The sequence below is a fragment of the Aptenodytes patagonicus genome, chromosome 16 (genome assembly GCF_965638725.1).
Source record: "Aptenodytes patagonicus chromosome 16, bAptPat1.pri.cur, whole genome shotgun sequence".
In the NCBI taxonomy this organism is placed as follows: Eukaryota; Metazoa; Chordata; class Aves; order Sphenisciformes; family Spheniscidae; genus Aptenodytes; species Aptenodytes patagonicus.
This window is the reverse complement of record NC_134964.1, coordinates 11,713,784-11,733,041: the sequence shown is the minus strand read 5'-3', so window position 1 is coordinate 11,733,041 and position 19,258 is coordinate 11,713,784. Positions and strand designations below refer to the sequence as shown.

Genomic DNA, 19,258 nt, shown 5'->3' with positions numbered 1-19,258 from the left:
CCACGGCCCCCCCCCGGGGACAGCGGTGACGGGGCCACCGAGCCGCCCCCCCCCGCCCCCGGTTTGGGGTTCCCCGGGGGTACCTCGCCGGGCCGGATCCTGCGGATCGGGCGGGCGGGCGGCTGCCGCGGGGGGGCGGGGGGGGGGGGGGGAAAGCCCGTTTTGGGGGTAGTGCCGCGGGGGGGAGGGAGCGGCGAAGGGAGCAAGGCTTGGCGCCAGGGTGAGGGGCGAGCAGCGAGGAGGAGGAGGAGGGAGGAGGAAGGCTCCGGCTGCAGCCCGGCCAGAGGGGCTGCGCCCAGGGATGGGGCCAGGAGCCGGGGGACGGGGGGACCTGCTCGTCCTCGGGGTGGGGGGGGGGCTGGAGCCGCCATTCGGCCAGGCAGACGCCAGGTCACCCCTGCTGCAAAAGGTCCAGAAACACCACAAAAAAAGGCAAAAAAACTATAAAATGGAGGAAAAATCATAAAAGAGCAGAAGCGTTGGCGGGGGGGGACAGGGGAGAGCGGCGGCGGAGCCCTCGTGGTGCCAAAGCCCCCCCCGCCTCGTCCACCACCCCAGGATCCGGCCCCACGGCAGGACCCACCCGGGACTGCCACCCCCCACCCGTGGGTGCGCTCCGGGGCAGAGCGCGGCTCACGGGCAGCTGCAAAACTCGGCTCCCCTTTTTGGGGCAGAAAAGTGGAATTTAGGTGCTTTCTCCCATCTGGCCCGTGCAAATTGAAGTCAGACACAGACCTCGGGTAGAAGAAGGGCTCGGGGGACGCTGGGCTCCTTTAGGCTTTTCCTTGTACCTTCCTTGCACCTCCAGCCCAAATTTCGCTACAGCCCAGCGACACCCGCTGCGAGCCGGGCAAGGGACCCGCAGGAAGCTCCCCGAAGGCAGCCCGGTTCCCGCGGGGCCGGCAGGCTGGGGATGTTGCGGTGGCTGCAGGGATGCTGAGCATCCTCTCCTCCCGCTGCCCCCGGGATGCCGCTCCTCTCCCAGGGATGCTGAGCATCCTCTCCTCCCGCTGCCCCCGGGATGCCGCTCCTCTCCCAGGGATGCTGAGCATCCTCTCCTCCCGCTGCCTCTGGCGTGGCCGTGGGGTCGTTTTGCTGCTGGATTCACACATGGGGAGGATGCCCGGGTTGGGGACATGGGGGTGCCGGTGGCCTTACCTTGTCCGCTCGGTTCCCGGGGGGAAGCCGAAGCTGGTGGGAGGCGGGGAAGGGGTAGCTGAAATATCCGGCGATTGCTCGGGAATGGGCGAGTGGGGCGCGGCGGGGAGCTCGGCGGGCGGCGCGGGGGGCTGAGCGGCCGGCGGGGTGGAGGACGCCTTGCGCACCACTGCGGTGCCTCGGCGAGCCACCCACGAGGTGTCCATCACCCTGACGCCCATGCTGGGGGGGGGACATAGAGACAGGCTCTCAGCACCCGCCCGGCGGGAGGGGACCGCCGGCACCGCGTCACGGCTCCTTTGGGGTGCCTGGCCCCTGAAAACGCCTCTTCCACCGGGAAGCTGCTGGGAATGAACAATGGCAATAGGGCAGGGGTGGCAGTGTGGGACGTGCTTATGTCACCCACCCGCCACCTCTCCCTTCCCCAGGTACCAGCAGGCACCAGCATTCTCCCAGCATCCTCCCAGCATCCTCCCAGCACCTCCCCAGCACCGCTGCAGAGGATACAGTACCTTTGGATTTTCCTAAGGCTGCATGAGCAGAAACACACGATTATTAGTGTAAAAAAACCCCTAAAACTCGACAGCGCGCAGGGTGAGAGCCCGCTGCTGGGAAAAGGAGCTGCGAGGTCAAGGGGCTTCGAGAGAGGGAGCAGGAGGGGCACGGCGGGGACCAGGCGATGCTGGTGATGGGGAGAGCTCGGGATGTTTTCTGGAGATGGGGAGAGCCCTGGGGGTGTTTTCTGGAGCTGACCTGACTGGCTGCGGTCCCTGTGAGGTGGCACGGCGGGGGGGGGACAGACGCACAGGCTGGGAGTGGGGAGCTTTCCCCAGGAGCAGAGCCCGCAGACCTTGGGGACACCAAGGCACCCGATCCCATCACGGCACAGCCCCGGTGCCACGCCACGGGCCACCCTGCTCCCATCTCCAGCGGGCTGGGGGCAGGCGTCAAGCCCCGGGCTCACCTGAACATCCCCAAGAGCCCAGCACGGAGAGCAGGGGGTCCTCCCACCCCAGGACCACCCAACCTCCGCTAGCCCAGTGCTGTGCCCTCCCAGGGTGGTGGCAATGCCACCAGCTCCCTCTCCCCAAACCCGGGCACCGCAAAGACCCTACCCATCCTTCTTGTAAAATTCCAGCATCATGTTGTCTGTGGCCACGCTGAGGGGCCGCCGCGCCTGGTCGTGCTGCCGGCGGTCCGCGTGGTCCATGTCCGGGGAGGGCATGGAGCTGTAGTTGGCATTGTGGTTGACGTGCATGGGGCTGCCGTAGTTGCCCGTCACGTTGAACTCGATGTCTGGAGGGGGGGGAAAGGAGAGCGAGGGGGACCTTGGGTTGTGTGTCCTCAAGTGAGGAGTGGGATGGGGGTATTGGCACCGCAGGAATGCTCGGGGGGGGCGGTCCTGGAGCGGCTGCGTTGGGCTCACTGCTGTGATGAGTCTTGCCAGATCTCTGCCTGAGCCCCTCCCCCCAAGCCAAGGCAAGCAGAGGGGGCTGGCAAAAATAAATATGGGAGCTCAGCACCGCCTCCCCAGGGAGGGTCAGGAGGTCCCACGAAGCCCATCCCACCCCACCACGGCCTCAGGGCACAGCCTACCTCCGGGGAAGAACCAGTCGGCGTGCTGGATGAGCGGCTCGATGATGCCCACGATCTGCAGCGAGACGGTCGTCATCATCTCCGTCATGTTCCTGCAAGGCAGCGAGCAGCGGCTCAGCAACCCCACCGCAGGCCAGCCTTATTCCCAGTGGGATTCTGGCCCCGGACCCTCCCTCGCCCCCTTCCCCAGCGTCCCTCTGGCACGCTCGCTTTCCACCCGGATACCTTACCCGTCCGCCTGCGGCCAGAGGAGGTTGGGCCCCAGCACGATGGCCACATTGCTCGGCGTCATTTTATTTGTGTCCTGGTACTCGGTCAGCTTGGCCAGGAATTTAATCAGGTACCTGGAGAGCAGAGCCAAGCCGTGTCGGTATATCAGGATCGCAGCCTCTCTGTCCCCACCCCGGGTCCCGCTGGCCCCAGGCTCACCTGATGTTGTTGTAGTTGGCTTTGGGCAGCTTCTCGCAGGCGCTCCAGAGAGCCTGCAGCCGCTTCTCCTGCTCCGGGATGCTGCAGGGAGGTGGACAAGAGGGTCATCCCCCATCCCCACCACACTCCGGGGCTTTCGACCCCGCCTGCCCTGCCCTCGGGGACCCTGCGAGACCCTCGGGCTGCTGCCAGCATTATATAAGTAAATTAACCCAAAAAAACCCGGCCAAAATGAGAAGGAAACCTTTCGGCTGCAGGCTGGATGCTGGCCCTCTCCTCACCTCTGTGCAGCCCCCCCGAGGTTTGTGTTTTGGGGATGTGTTTGCTTCGGAAGGGGAAATTACTGCAAACAGCCCCCCAGAACAACAGCCCGCTCCCCCACGTGCCACCCTCGGGGACTGTCCCCTCCGTTGAGCCACCGCCACGTCCCCGCCGCGCTCCAGCGCTCCCAGGGCAGGTGGGGGATGTGGTCAGACCTATACTCAGGCACCACTGAGGTTGTTCCCACCCTAAAAGGAGATGTTCCTTCTCCCACCTTCCTCTGCCCCTCACCCCCTACCCCAAAGCCCTCCCATGGTGGAGCAAGCACACTGGTGCCACCTCAGCTGGCCCAGTCCTCCTGGGTTTGGGGATCCCACAGTGCAGAGCACCCCAGCAAAGCAGGTGGGAGCTCCCTCGGCCAGCTGTCCCCCAGGGCTTGCACACCCGTCCAGAAACGGCACCAGCGCCCCGGCACCCAAGGGCTTGCCGAAAGATGCTGGGAGAGCTCAGCCACCTTGGCCAGGGTGCTCTGGATCACGGTGGGTACATCAGGGGTGGGGGACATCAAGGCCACCCTTGCTGCTGGGACCCACGATGCTCAAGGAGCATCACGGGAACCCTCCTGGCTCTCAGACCCCAGAGGAAACATCCCAAATGCTGTGAGCCATGTCAGAAATAACTCATGGCCCACAAACCATCCATGGAGACCCAAGATGCCACCACCCGTGTCATGGAGGAATGGGGGAGATGCCCCAGACTCACTTGGATGCCTGGATCCACTCCTCGTACAGCTCGAACGTCATGAGGGGCTCCGGTAGCTCTCGCAGGTAGGACTTGAGGGCTCCTGTGGCACACAAAGGACACGGGGCTCGGCACCGCAGGAGGCACCGCGGGTGGCACTGGCCACCAGGCACCGAGTGGTTTCACTCCTTGGCATTTTGACTCACATCCCTCCCAACCTCCCCACCGATGCATCCCAAAGCACCCGTTAGTCTCTCCGGCTTGGTGGAGCCCATAGCATCCCCTGACCCCCAGCAACCACCTTGCCACCTCCGCCTAGTGCCTCCTAGCACCTCCCCCATTCCCTCCACCGTTTTTGCCTCCACCAGGCGTTCACCCAGCTCTTCATCGCTCGTTTTTGCCTAGGACGTTCACAGCTCCTTGCGCTGGGAAAAGGTTCCCATTGCAGTCAGTAGGAAACCAGGGCCCAATCCTGCACCCGCCGGAGAGCCCAGCCCAGGACGGGGGCAGCTGACTGGCATTTGAACCCAATTAATGCTTAATAGCAGCCCCGCGGGCTCCGATCTGTGCTTGGAGAGGGTCTTAGCCGCCAAAGAGGTAGAGAGAAGATGACAAGCTTGATGATAACACGTGTGAATCTTCCGACCGCTCCTTGCTCCTGCAGAGCCTCTCCCGATCAGCATCACCCTCATTAGCGTCACCAGGGCCCCGACGCCACCTCGGATTACAATTGCATCCCTGTTTTCTTCCTCGCCTGCAACCAAAAGTGCTGCTCGAGCCCTCGGCCAGGGAGGGGACGTGCAGGTTGGGCTTTGTGCTCCTCAGTGGATGGCAACTCCTAAACACTCCCACTTCCACCAAACACTCCCACTTCCACCAAGAGCTGTATTTCTGCACCTGCATTTGTCCCCCCGTATATTCTGTCTTTACTGTTCAAAGGCTTTGGGACAAATCACAGAAGGGTTGAGGTGGGAAGGGACCTCTGGAGGTCATCTGGTCTGCCCCCCTGATCCAGCAGGACCACCCAGAGCTGGCTGCCCATGACCATGTTCTGAGTCTTTTGAGTATCTCCAAGGATGGAGACTCCACCACCTCCCTGGGCAACCTGTGCCAGTGCTTGGTCACCCTCACGGTGACAAAGTCTCTCCTGATGTTCAGAGGGAACCTCCCATGGTTCAGTTGGTGCCCATTGCCTCTGGTCCTGGCACTGGCCACTGCTGGAAAGAGCTCTGCCTTCTTTGCACCCTCCCTGCAGGTACTTATATCCATTGATGAGGTCCCCCTGAGCCTTCTCCAGGCTGAACAGTCCCAGCTCCTTCAGCCTTTCCTCCTAGGAGAGATGCTCCAGGCCCTTCATCATCTTCATGGCCTTTCACTGGAGACTCTCCAGTATGTCCATGTCTCTCTTGTAGTGCCCAGCACTGGACCCAGCACTCCAGGTGTGGCCTCACCAGTGTTGAGCATAGGGGAAGGATCACTTCTCTTGACCCGCTGGCATCACTCCTCCCAGTGCAGCCCAGGACACCATTTGCCTTCATGTTGCCAGCCCATGGCCAGCTTGGTGTCCACCAGGAGCCCCAGGGCCATCTCTGCCAAGCTGCTTTCCAGCTGGGCGGCCCCAGCTTGTCCTGCTGCCTGGGGCTGCTCCTCCAGACTTCACCAGGTCTCCCTCGGCCCATTTCTCCAGCCTGTCCCGGTCCCTCTGGATGGCAGCACGACCCTCTGGTGCATCAGCCACTCCTCCCACTTTGGCGTCACCTGCCAACTTGCTGAGGGTGCACCCTGCCCCGTCGTCCACGTCGTTAATAAAGATGTTAATCAGGATCAGCCCCAGTATCAACCCCTGGACTACACCGCTAGTTACTGGCCTCCAACTAGCCTTCATGCCACTGATGACCACGCTCTGGGTGCCCACGGTTGGTGCTTGGGGGCTGGATGGGCCATCCCACACACCACCAACCCCCCTGCCCTGAGGCAGCCTCTACCTGCGATGGCGTGCGGGTCGGCCGAGTACTCCTGCACGTCCACCACGCAGCAGTCCAGGGCGGCCTTGAGCTTCTTCAGCTTGGAGGCTGAGGGAGCCACTCGGAAGAGACCCTTCGCAAAGGACACGGGAGAGCGTCAGACAAGCTTTGGGGCTGGGGATGTCCCCAAAGCCCCCTGGTTCCTCACCCCTGCCTTGGAGGCACCCATGTCCCCTTCCATCATGCCCAACCGAAGGTGGTAGGACATGGGACCCACCTCCTCCTGCATTCCGCACTCCAGCAGCATCGTCACGCATGCCTCCACGGGGAAGGCGATCTCCCGCCCGCTGACGGCCAGGTGCTCCTCCAAGGGCTTCCCGAAGGAGGGCTTCTCCATCCACGCCTCTGTGACAGGCAGAGGGGGTGAGAGGAAGGAGAGGACACGGCGGGGACGGTGCCGGATCCGGCATCCCCTCCCCGAAAGGCCCTTGGATCACAGCGTTCCGGCAGCAAAATATTCCGTTTGGGTGTTGCTAAAACAACAGGACCCCGCACCTCTGTCCTGGGCGGCTCGGGAAGTGCTTTTTAAAGATGAAATCCAAACAAAATGTTTTCCAATCATCACACAGGACATTTCAAAGGGGCTGGATAACGTTTTCCGGGGGGAGCAATCACGGGCAAACCTTTGCAATATATTCCCCCTTCTTCCATCACAGTTTGAGGCAGGAATATTTTGTGGGATCAAGAGAAAAAAATAAAATACAAATCACTCCCTGCCCTGCTGCAGCAACGGCAGCACCCTGAGCCCTGCCCCGGGGCATGCGCTGCTCTCGGGGCCATCACACGGGGCTTTCCCCGACCTTGGTCTCCCAGCCCAGCTCCTACAGAGGTTGCACACCGCAAAGCGAAGCCCCAAGACACCCCCCTTGGCACTGGGTTCCCACCTCCGGTGCTGCGCTCGATGGGGATAGTCAGGCGGGTTTTCCCCTCCCCTCCATGAAGCTGGCTGGATCCTGCCCCCCGTGACCGAGTGGGATGAGGATGCCCTCCCCAGCACCGGGGCAGGCGGGATGCAGACGGGGCGAGCAAAGGGAGGATGCTCAGCCACAAACGCAGCACCACGCCACGCCGCGGGGTCACGCTGCAGCCGGCTCATCGCCGCGGCGAAGCCCCGCACGGCTCCGGCGTGACGCAGAGCCCTTGGCCTCGCATGCAGGAGCGGGACAGACTCCGCGGGCACTTACCCTGCTGGGCTTTAATTTGAGGCAGGACATTCTGCAAAAGCGCTAAGGATTTCCGATGGTACTCTGCCTGCACCTCGATCAGCTGGGGGGGGAGAGACGGCACCGGCTGTCACCCCTACGGCCGGGGACGGGGGCGGAGGAGTCCCGTGGGGATGGGTGGCACTTACAGTTTGAAAATAGTTTGCATAGTCTACTTCTTTGGCCACAAAATTGTACATGTCAGCCGAGAGCTGGTCCTGTGGAGAGCAGAGAATTAGTCGCCGTCCCACTCGTGCTGCCCTGATGCCACCATGGTGGCCCTTTCGGAGGCCACCGGGAGGGACCAGCTCGGTCACACCAGGAGCCAACGTGCAACGCGGCACGTTGCAGCACCCGCTCGAGATGTGCTTGGGATGTCGAATATATGGCAGCACCATGGGGCTTTGCTTTCTGCTGCTGTGCAAACAGCTCCACCCTCACACCCCACCCCCCCCCCCCGGCTTCCAGAGCCCACAATTAGCCAGCGCCTTGCAACGAGCTCTCTGGAAGCGAGAGTTACTTGGAAACAACCTGTCAGCCAAAGGCTGCACAGCCCGGCGGGCTGAACAGCACAAATTAAACCCCAAGCTTGCTCGTCCCAGCACCTCGCTGTATTGCTCCTCGTGTGCAAGTGGCTCATTAACCACAGGGCTAATTGCTGCACAGCAAAGCAGCGCACACGGCTCGGCTGCCGCAGGTAGCATCCCAGCCGCTCAGTGCGGACCAGACTGATGGGGCATCGGGTGCTTTTTGCTCCGAATTGCAACGAGCCCCTTGGCACCAGGACACACGTACGTCTCTGTCCTCACACTCACAAAACAGACTTTGCCGCTTCCCGAATTGCTCCTTTCTGAGAATCCCCTTGGATAACTCAATCGGAGGAAAACCATCAGGGTTTTAAAACACTGCAAGCATGTCCCGGTGGCAACATCCACCGTCAGTACGGTGAATGTACTGGGGGCAGCTCCTGGCCCAGCTGGTTTGCTGGGAATTGCTGGCTGTGTGGGGCTGTGATGTTGTAAAACAGCACGAGCTTGGGACCAGATTTTTAAAGGCTACGCGGGTTCTGGTTGTGCCCCTGGAGAAAAGAGCCAGGATTTGAGACACGCACCCAGCTCCATCTCCTGCCCCAAACCTGCCCCAAACCTATAGTGCAAGGTTCGCCCGGCCCTTTGCATCTTCTGCCCGGGGGAATTTAAAGCCACACAAAATCGCCTGCGGGTTTCATCTCTCAATGCCGCAGCCCGTGACGAAGGCGCTGGCAGCAGCGTCGCCCCTCGCTCAGACACTTTTCACAGCCAACACGGCCAGCTGTGCTCCCACGGGATGGCGGGGGGTGACGTGGCTGGCTGGCACGCGTGGGCTCGGCTCGTGCTGGCGCTTCCTGCAGGTCTCTGTGCCAGGGCTGGGTTTATTCGACGCTGAGCTCGCCGGCTCCTGCTGGGACGGGTCCCCTGGGAAGGGGATGCTCTCTGGCTCTGGTGGGATATGGAGGATGGGGACAGAGGAACCGGGGACGTCCTGCTTGGCTGGCAAGCATCACCCACATTCGGCAGCTCTGGTGCAGTTGCTGTCTTTCGAGGGCGGCACTTTGAGCACCCGGCGAGCCCCAGCAGTGTCCGGTGGTGATGGGGAGAGGGTCGGGGCTGCCGCCGGGCTGCCTTTGGGCATGGGACCAGCCGGAGGGGGGTTTCCCGTGGGCACCAGGATAGGAAGAGGGTGAAGAATGGGGTAACAGGGGAGGCTGCAGGTTTTCTGCGGTGCCTGGGATGCCGAGGTCCCCCCACCCCAGCAAGAAGCAGTCCCCCCGGGACCCCTGGGTACCCTGCAAATCTCCACTCTGTTGGCCGCCTCCTCCATCTCCTCCCTGAGAGCGTCAGCTTTGGCGCCCGAGGGCTGCAGGTTGCTGGCCAAACCCGAGGACTTCGCAGACTGCTGCCACCTGTGGGAGGGCAGAGCTGTCATGGGGAGGGATGGGGACCCGCGCAGAGCGGTGGCTGGATCCCAGCGGGCTTGGAGGGCAGCCCAGGACCCCCCTCAGCCAAGCCCACCATGGTCCCCAGGACTGAGCACCATGGAGATGGTCCCAACCCAGGCTGGGATGCAGCATCCACTCCCAACCCCAAACATCCCCAGTCCCCACAACTGGCTGCACACACTGGGCTCTAATTAAGCAATTATTTTCAGCAGGAGAACGAGCCTCTTCCAGTCGGGAGGAGAGAGGAAGGCGATGGGAGGGCCTGGACATGACGTTGGGGACTACGGACACCTCCCAATCCCAAACCTCTCCCCAGGGCACGCCGCGATGCGCTGGGCTTGGCCAACTCAACGGCCCCAGGCAAAACCCAAAGCGCAGCCTGCTGGGTCCCACCACAGAGTCTGGGACACAGGACGATCCCAAGGGTCATCCCAGCTCCACCCCAGTGCTACTCTATAGCGGCAGGAGCAGCCGGCTCTTTGTCATCAGGTAAGAACTCACCAAGATCGGGAAAAGAGGAAAAAAATAAAGATTTGTGCCAGAAAAAAATACTCTTTTCTGCAGAGGGCAGGCAAGGAAAAGGGATCTACGGATTCTGCAGACAAGAGCAGAAATCTTGGCTCATTGCAGAGCTTGACTTCAAGGCACATGGTGACACGGCCGAGACTTATTGTCCCAAGGGAGCCGCGGTACCAGGGCTCTGGGACGTGCCCTCCCCGGCGCTACCCATCGCTTGGGAATTTTTATTTTTTATAAAGAAACTTTGAAGCCGCTTCCTACCGCGTCCTGGAGGAGTCCATGTCCAGCACGAGCTTCGCCAAGTGCTTCCTCTGCTTTTGGATATTTGGGATTTCCACCTGCAGCAACACACAGGAACGGGAGGAGATAAACATCCCCGGAGAGGCGTCCGGGGTAGGTCATACCTGACTGCGACGCTGGGAGTTTGGGCTGGTGCAAGCTGGGCGGATAAGGATGCAGCTCCTTATTTAAACATCATTAGGGGGATAGCACAGCTCGTCCCTCCTCCATGTCCCCACCCGGGCTGTGCCACCCCCCGACAGCCCCGACCGCAGAACCCGCATCCCTGAGAGGAGCATCCTTGGGGGATCAAAGCCTCCTGCACTGGGGAGCTGGATGAAGGCAGGAAAAGGGCTTTTGGGGATGGCAATGCAAAGTCTCCCATGCACGGGCACTGTTTGCCAAAGGATTTGGCAAAATAAGCTCTGGTCCAGCTCTGCTCGCCCATCCTGGTAACACCAGCAGTGCGATAAAGCTCTTGCTGTTTCTGCTGGTGAAGATAAAATCAGAACCAAGCCTGGGACATTTTGCGAGATGTAAAAGGTCAGGGGGGGGAAAGTGTTGGGTAAAATAGAAAAACAAAGTTGGCAGCAGGGAGGAAAAGGAGGAAAAGAAAAATATCCCAAACAACAATGGTATGTGTTTGGAGCTTGGAAAAATGGGTCAGAAATAAGAGTGTTAACGCCTCTGCCTTCAGGGGAGGCAGAAAAGAGCAAGAGCAGCCAGGGCAGGCGAAGGGGCCCGGCAGGGACCACTGCCCCAGCAGCCAGCCCAGCGGAACGTGCAAATACTGCCTGCCAATTAAAGCAATTAGCAACCACCTCAAGGGGGGAAGGTCTCTCGCAGGGGCCAGGAACCAAATATGCCACCGAAGAAGTGAAACTCTGCTTTCCCCCAGGCTTGTTTCGGATGCGAGTCGCCGGCGCGGTGACACCCCGACCCGAGGACCTCCCCGCCTGCCGCTCACCTCGGCCAGCACGAAGAGGGGCTCGATGACGTCCCTCTCCACCTGCAGCTCGAAGTGGATGAGCTCCTGAGCCAGCTTGTCCTCCGCCTCCCCGCACAGCCGCAGCATCTTCCTGCAAGGGCACCAGCAGGGCTGGGCACCGTGGGGGCAGCAGGGGGGAGCAACGGGCAGCCATCCTGCGCCCACGGGGGTGGGCAATGGCCACCCAAAGCCCCTGGGGGTCTCGGCAGCGTCGCGGGGCAGCCCTTCCTTGGCAGAGGGCTGAAGGCAGGGTGGCAGCCCAGGGACCGTGGGCACCCCGGGTGTTAGGAAAATCTCATCCCCTAACTATTGTACCAATTATAGTCTGAAATTGTATGAACTTTCTGCATATATGTAGTTTACATTGTATACTGCATGACTAAAGGACCCCAGCTCATCGCAAGGAGAAGAAGCATAAAGCAGACCCCTGGACTACCGAGATCTCACCAGCATCCCAGCCCCTCCGACACCGCTGTGAAACCCCCCGTTAACCGGCATCACAGATAAGGAACCTCAGCAATTCCCAGAAACATCCCGGCAGCATCCCAGCAGTGGCAGAGCTCCGGGGGAGACCCGGGCCCCCCTTACCCCAGCAGAGAGTCGTCACCCAGCACAGCCGATCCCTCCATCAAGCACTGCGCCAGCGTCGTCAGCGGCAGCTTCTTCTGCAAAGAGAGGGCTGCGTTTCCCACCCCGCCGGCCCCACCGCTGCCGGCAGCCTGCCCGGCATCCTCAGAGCCCTGCCAAAGCCTCACCGAGCGCTTGTCGGCGTCCACACCTTGCTGGCCCTGCAGACATGCCGTCAGCTTCTTGTGGGTGCTGTGGGAGACCTGCTTCACCAGCTCCAGGCGCTTCTCCACCTGCGGATGCAGCGGTGCCCATCACCGGGGTATCCTGCCTGGTCCTGGACCCCCCCATGCAGGGGCGTAAGGGACTTCTTGCTTTCCAGTCAAAGCGATTTTAATTGCTGCTCCATCGGATGCAACAGCCCCGGAGCCCAACCCCTTCCCAGGACAGGGATGCTTGAAGTAGGAGAGGGTTTCACCAGGCTGAGGCTGCCCCATCTTAACCCCCCGAGCAAGGCTGAGGGCCGGATCCAGAGCAGCCTCCAAAGCCCTTGTGTCCCCAGGCGAGGGCAGGAGGTGTCCGTCCCCTGCCACAAACCAAACTGGCCGCAGCTCCGACCCAGGGCTGCAAATTGCCTTATTTGCCTCTGCCTTGATTAAACTGAGAAGTTCATCCCAATGGTCAGCGAGACGAGTCATTAAACAAAGGCAAACAGGATCTGCCATAAACCGAAGCTGAGAGACTCAGGGTAAACATGGAAATCTCAAAGTCTTGGGAAATAATCTGGAAAAAAAGAAATACTCCCTAAAGCTCAAAGTCTTGGGAAATAGCCTGGAAAAAAAGAAATACTCCCTGCCTGGGGGAAGTGGGAGAAGTGCCGAGCTTCTCCAGCGTGCGAGTCCTCGAGGCAGGAGGCATCTCATGGGAGCCACCGCAGGGACGGCAGAGGATGCTCTGCCTCAGCCTGTCATCATGGAGATCTACTGTTTTTATATAGAAATATTATTTTTATAATATATATATTTTTTATATATATATACACACACACATACATTTCCATGTATGTGTTGAAAGGAAGGGGTATGATGTTCAGAAGGGCACATTTATGGGTGCGCACCCATATAGATGAGCTGAGGCAATTAGATATGACGCCTGAAAGGGTTTGGGCTCCCCACCATCCCTGGAGACAGACCCCCGCGAACACGACTGACTCTTTGGGAGACACCCGGACAAGGCAGCACCGGCCGCCCTCTCTGCAAAATTATCTGCCTCTCCAAAAGGTGTAAAAATCTCCCGTGCAACGCTGCCGAAGCCAGGCGTGCCCTCGCTGGTGCTGGCGCAGACGCCAACTAGCGCCGGGATGTCGCCGGACGGCTGTAAGAGCAGGGTCCGGCTCTCAGTGCCGAGGGGCCATGGAGGCCTCAGAGCTTGCCAGGAGAAATGCCAAAAATTAAAATAGAAGGAAAAAAGGTTCATTATTGATGTTCCCTCTGGCTGCCGGTGGTGGGGACGCTCAGCTCCCCTCCGCTCCGTCCTACCGGGGCTGCCCATCCCTGGGGACAGTGGGGCACGTCACCGCCGCGCCCTGCCCATCCCTGCCACCAGCACTGGTGGGGAACGAAGAAAGGAAAAAAAACCCCAAATCTCCAAGGCTTGGAGACCGACTCGCAGAGGTGCACACCGCGAGGACGGCGCTGCCGAACCGCGAACAAACCCACCAATGCCCCGGGAGCCGTGCGTGGTGCCGGTGCTGGTGCAACCGGAGACCAATCTTGTGCCCCCCCTGCACGGGTCAGGCTGGTCCCAGCCGCGATGGAAATGGCTGCTAAATCCCTGGTAAAGCAGCAAGAGGCCACGGGAGGGATTAACCTACGCGGGCGGCTGCCCTCTGCGGCCGGCTGGGACGTTTGCAAACAGAGCTTCATTTCACCCTCTTCCAGCGTGGTTTCGCCTTACCCCTTTAAGTGACGGCTCATTCAAACCCTGCTCACATTTTTGGCTAACACACGGCTCTTGCTAAAGCCTGATGTGTGCAGGAAGCAGCGTCATTAGGTCCAAGTGAGGGCAACACATAGGCAGGACACGGTGGCCAGAAAGAGCTAAAGGTCACTCTGCAGCCACTGTCACCTGCAGGTCACTGCCTCCTGCCACCAGCATCCTTGCACACCGGTTCTCTGGCTGTTTCTGCAGAATCCGCTACCTGATAGCAATGGCACAGACCAAATCCCCAAGCTGGAAGGTATAAATACATCAGCTTACCCCCAAAACAGGTTTTGAAGTGGATCCAACAGCAGGCGGACTGGCTGACGCCAGGGGATGCCCGCGCCGTGATGGAGGAGGAGGGATGAGCACCCTCACCAACGGCTGGGCAGCTGTTTTGCTCATCAGTGCCCAAGTTACGAGTGACGATTTAGAGAATGTGTGAGTTAGAAACCTCATGAATTCAGTGATGGATTTGTGAATTCACGACCCTTTGCTGGCACTTCCTCAGCCGCCTCCCTCCCTGGGGCGTGCAGGAAGCCTGCTCCTGGAGCAAAAAGCACCAAGATGAGATGTCCCCAGGAGACCGTGACCCGAGCATCACAGCCGATGCTCCAAGGCACCACGTGAGGTTTTTGGCTCGGGCTGTTTTGCTGAAGTCGCCCAACCCATCAGCTTTGGGGGAAGCCCAACCCATCAGCTTTGGGGGAAGCCCAACCCATCAGCTTTGGGGACTGTCCCCTGCTGTCACATGTACCGTCCCCAGGGCAGGTTTTGCAGCAGAGATGGGAGACGCGGGCGCCCGCAGTCCGGCTGGCCGTATCAGGTTGCCATCCTGGCAGAGACAAGACTGGATCTGATTCCAGCTGACCTGAAAACCAGGCTGGGAAAGGGCTGGGGGGGGGGGGGGGGCGCGTGGGAGGGGGACAATGCCCAGCCCCCCCTCCTCCTCCTCCCAGCCCGTCTCATCGCCGTGGGACACTGCGGCACCAACCGGCACGGAGCCTGGGCAGGTCGGACCAGTGGCAGAGGATCTCACCTGCAGGAGATCTTCGCTCAAAACCTCCGTCTTCTCAGCCCTGCAAGACAAGAAAGAACAGAAAGCGTTGGCAAAGGGTCCGGCACACGCGGCAGCGCCGGGGCTGCATGCCACTGTACCGGGCACGGCTGAACATGCTTTTCCATCGGGATGCAGCCGGTGATTTAAGGCTCTCTGGTCCCACCAGCCATCGCCTCATCTCCTAAATAAGCAAAGGATGGAGCATCTTCACGGCTCACTGTGAGCGTGCCACGTCCCACACCGATTTAGGGTCCTCCCCTGATCTCCACCTTATTTTTCCATTATCCCCAGCAAAACAGGGATGCTAAATTCCCAGGAGGAAGCGGGCAGTGCTGCAGAGGGAGGCAGTGTGTCTACGTACGAAAACAGCTGCCTGGGCCGTGCCGGGCTCTGGCACACCCTCAGCGCCGCGGATTTCAAGGACACAACCCGTCTGCATGACTGAGCCTCCTCGGTCCAATGCAGCCGACTGAATCTGCGGTGGCAGCTGCTGCCCGGGGCTTCACCGTAACCCTCCCCGCTGTTTGTCGGAGCCAGATTTACCGCTCCAGAGCTCGTGTCATCCGCTGTCTTTGCTAGCGAGGAGCGCCGGGGATGCAGGAGACACAAACCCGCTGCAAGACCCTCCTCGGCCACACACGGACCCGCAGCATCCCTGTCCACGAAGTCCCTGCAGCCGCTCCTCACCAGATCTGCTCAGGCCTATTTAAACCATCACACTCTGGATCGTTTATTCATTTTCTTAGGGGTTTTTTACAACTTCAGTGCATCATCTCTTTTTGAAAAATGTCCTCTGTCAAGATGCGCTTGGGCAGAATTGTGATTTAGCCAATTAGTCCCTAAAGGTTCGTTAACAAACAACGAAAGCTCGGTGCTGTCATCCTTCTTAAAAAAAATACCTTCATTGCCTGAGCCCTGGTTGCTTTCTGTGATCCAAGCTGGTTTCTCAGCTTTGAGAGACTGAGTGAAGGATTGAAAAAGTGGAAATAAGGAATAAGCACGAGCAGAGCAAGGTTCAAAGAGCGAGCCCGGCACGGCAGCAGCACCAGCCAGGGCAGGGCTTGGTCTACGGGCTCATCTGCAAAAACACCACGTCCAAAGAGTTTTAAAAAGTGTAAATTAACTGCATTAAATCTGGTTTGTGTACGAAAGTTGTCCCAGCGTCTGATTTAAGTTGTTTTTAAAAAATGAAAAATAACCAACCCTATTTATTTTAATTTTTTTAAAAAAGGGATTTCAATGAGCGCATTATGATATCTTCTATATGAAACGCAAGCGATGCGCTGGCCACGCGGGAGCAAGGGCTGCTCAGGTTCTCCTCCTCTTCTGCAAATCACCTTCACTATCATTTATGGACAGGGTTGGAAACGCCACCGAATTAGCACAAATGGGGAGGAAAGCAGCAAATATCCACCAGCGCAGCCACAACGGCCGTCCCCGCCTCCCCGCCCCGGCTCAGGATATATTTAGCATCCCGAAGGAGAAGGAGGTGGCAGGGACGCAGGTGAGCATCGTGCACCCGCGTGCAGGCACCGCCGGTGCACATCCCTGCCGCTCGCTCTGCACCCCAGAAATCATTTACAGACTTTAAAAAAAGGCCGGGGGAGAAAGAAGTCCCCCCCCGTCCTTGCACCATTGGGAAAATGCTCCCCCAAAAGTGATGGGTTCAGCGCGTTTTCTCCTCTTCCAGCTGGGCTGATGGATGGGGTTTGCACAGCCCATGGTCCCGCGCTGGCAGGCCTCTCTCCCAGCAGCCACAAACCAACACGTACTACGCTCCGACGTGCATTCGGGAAGCAGAAAACGACGTTTCAAACAGGATAAAAAAAACCTGGCCTTGTTCTGCTTTTAAGCATACCCTCAGCGCGAGAAACCTCAGTGGCTTTAACGGAGAGCATCCCCCAGCCACAGCCCCGGCACAGACACCCGCGCCAGCCCTACCGCATCCCGGGATGCTGAAGCAGGCTGGGGAGCCTGCCAGCGATTAATTTGGCTTTTAAAAGTCGAGGGAAAAAGGCTGCAGCGTTTTATAGATAGGAATAAGCAAAGAGGCTGTTGGAGCCGCTCGACCCAGCTGCCCAGGGACGCGGCAGAGCGATGGACATGCCGCGGGAGCACGGGTTTCCCTGCCTGGTTTCGGCATCTGTGGGAGCTGGGATGCTTTCTCCTCCCCTCCGGTTTGCGATGGGGACGGGGGTCTCTGCATGGCCTTGGGGACACGCTGCAGCCACCGGCAGTGGCATGGGCATGTGGCAGGGCTGTGCCGGACCAGCGTCGCTCGCGGCGGTGGGAGCCGGGGACCACGTCCTGCCAGCGCTGAGCACCGGCATCCGGAGCCAGGCATCACCCTGCTCCTGCGCCTTGTCTTGCAGAATGGGGTAAAACGCGGCCCCAGAAGCCACCATGAGGTGTTTTTACAAAGCCAAAGCAGGGGACAAGTCTCCTGCCTCGGGGCACCTGGACCCTACGGGTGATGCCACCAGCAGCCACAGCAAAGAGCTCCCGCAGGAGAGCCCGGCCCCGCGGAGGTACCGGGGCAGCAACCCGGCTGCAGCTCCATCGAATGCGGTTCAGCAGCTGCAAGCGGGACGGATCCTGCTCCTGTACATGTGCACAGTCCTGCTGACAACGTGGCTCTGCTGATGTCCTGCCGCCCCAGCTAAAGCTCCTTATTAATGTTCCAGAATGCACCAAAAAAATACAAATAATTCCCCTTGTCTCTGTACTTGCTCCCGCCAGCAGCACTCCAGAACCTGCAAATTATATCCAGGAGTGCGAGAACCGAGCGGTGCCTCCAAACCCACAGAAAGCCCAGCCCAAGCCGCTCCGCAAGGCCATTTTAAGTGTAAAGACTGAAAAATAACATCATCCTACTCCACTGACATCGCATTGCATTACAGCTCCGTGCTGCTAATGCCACTGGGAAAAATCCCATTATATCCATTATGTTTCTAAAGTCTCAGCCTAAAGTTAATACGGTTTTACAGGAGCTTATATGGTTTTATGAGCCATCTTGCAAACCTGCAGCAAGCAATGCTTGGTGGCATAGCGCACGCCCTGCCAGGGAGCAGCCAGGGAGATGGAGACTCTCCTGCACACCCCGGGCTCCGTCCTGCCTGAGGGGTATTTTTTGGGTGCTGAGCCCTTGTCGGCACTCAGATGCTCAAGGAGACCCTGGTGCCCCAGTGCCACCACCAAATCCCCGGGTACCCAGGGATTTCCCCGGGGCACCCAGCGGGGATGGAGAAATATCCCGCTGCCTTTTCTGGGGGCGGGATGGCAGCATCTCTCCGAGGACCTTGGCAAAACATCTTCAGCGGGCTCAGCCCTGAGCATCTCCGCTCGGCCCCTCCTCTTCAGCAAACCCTTTTGGTTTGTGCCTTCTTCTCTCTCCCCATATCGTGCTCCAATCAGCATCTCACTCGAGGATAAGTGTGGGTCCCCGTGCCTCCCCCGAGCCCTCTCGCCTTGGCTTCCCATCCCCGGGGTGAATCGCTCACTGAAACCCCCCAGGATTCAGGAGCCCCAGCTCTTGGTTTGCTCTCAAGCGCTTAGTTCAGACCACGCGGGACTTTGGTGCCCAAACCACAAAGGTGCTTCCGAAACCGCAGCCCTACAGAAACCCGTTAACACTGTCAAGAGGAACCAGTTTGGATGCGACTGATGCTGGGAAACGTGTCTGGCTCCGGCAGAGATGCTCTCCCTGTTCCAGCCTGGCATCTTGCTCCCATCCAAGGAATCCCCTAGTTCCTCCTGGCATCCCCCAGCCCCTCCAGGCATGACCCAGCCCATCCCCAGCACCCCCAAGCTCCTCCCCAGCACCCCCAGTCCACCCGAGCACCCCCAGCCCCTCCTGGCACCCCCCAGTTCCTCCCCAGCACTCCCAGTTCCTCCCCAGCACCCTCAGCCCCAATCCTTGCCCCGGTGCTGGCTCCGTACAAGCAGCCAGAACCGAGTGGGGATGAAGCTGCCCGAGGGGCCACACAGACCCCTGAATTCAGCCTCTGCCATAGCAGCGACGGCCGCCCCGAGCCCAGGGGACTCCAGGACTCGCTCTCTGCCCGTGCTGCTCCAGCCGTGCGCGGGAGGTGGCCGAGCTCCTGCCTGCACAAACCTGTCTCCTTCCCAAATCGCATCACGCCCGAAGGAATTCCTGGGGGTGCCAGGGCCCCAGCACCGGGCAGGCAGAGGGACACAGGCTCCTGAGTCCTGGGGCAGCTGGGGGGCTACATCAGACCCCTCTTCCTCATGCCCCGGTGGGGTTCAGGTCCCATCTGTGGTCACCCCATAACCCAGACCCAGGAATGATGTTCAAGGCTCTGACACGTGCAGCAGAGCCCTGGGAAGGGGCTATCCGGCGGCGGCTGGGGCATCCCACGGCCCAAGCATCAGGGCAGGCAGCTGGTGGCACCAGTGAAGCATCTCCTCTGCGCACCAGTTTAAACCAGTACCAGCTTTGGGCAATTCTTTCCGCCC

At 59.9% G+C, this 19,258-nt stretch overlaps 1 protein-coding gene across 2 annotated transcripts in view; it reads right to left on the bottom strand.

Moving 5' to 3' along the window:
- Positions 1 to 19,258, bottom strand: part of ARHGAP44 (Rho GTPase activating protein 44) — a 32,377-nt gene that overhangs the window by 4,592 nt on the left and 8,527 nt on the right. For both annotated transcript variants that reach the window (XM_076353852.1, XM_076353851.1), the window contains exons 3-19: positions 14,762 to 14,801; positions 11,931 to 12,035; positions 11,764 to 11,840; positions 11,155 to 11,266; positions 10,170 to 10,246; positions 9,236 to 9,353; positions 7,561 to 7,629; positions 7,394 to 7,475; positions 6,427 to 6,554; positions 6,171 to 6,282; positions 4,207 to 4,288; positions 3,184 to 3,264; positions 2,985 to 3,098; positions 2,755 to 2,846; positions 2,274 to 2,454; positions 1,671 to 1,688; positions 1,159 to 1,380 (exon numbers count right to left, since the gene is read on the bottom strand). In XM_076353852.1, coding sequence (XP_076209967.1) covers positions 1,159 to 1,380; positions 1,671 to 1,688; positions 2,274 to 2,454; positions 2,755 to 2,846; positions 2,985 to 3,098; positions 3,184 to 3,264; positions 4,207 to 4,288; positions 6,171 to 6,282; positions 6,427 to 6,554; positions 7,394 to 7,475; positions 7,561 to 7,629; positions 9,236 to 9,353; positions 10,170 to 10,246; positions 11,155 to 11,266; positions 11,764 to 11,840; positions 11,931 to 12,035; positions 14,762 to 14,801 — 1,710 coding nt within the window. The remainder of the gene's footprint in view (positions 1 to 1,158; positions 1,381 to 1,670; positions 1,689 to 2,273; positions 2,455 to 2,754; positions 2,847 to 2,984; positions 3,099 to 3,183; positions 3,265 to 4,206; positions 4,289 to 6,170; positions 6,283 to 6,426; positions 6,555 to 7,393; positions 7,476 to 7,560; positions 7,630 to 9,235; positions 9,354 to 10,169; positions 10,247 to 11,154; positions 11,267 to 11,763; positions 11,841 to 11,930; positions 12,036 to 14,761; positions 14,802 to 19,258) is intronic.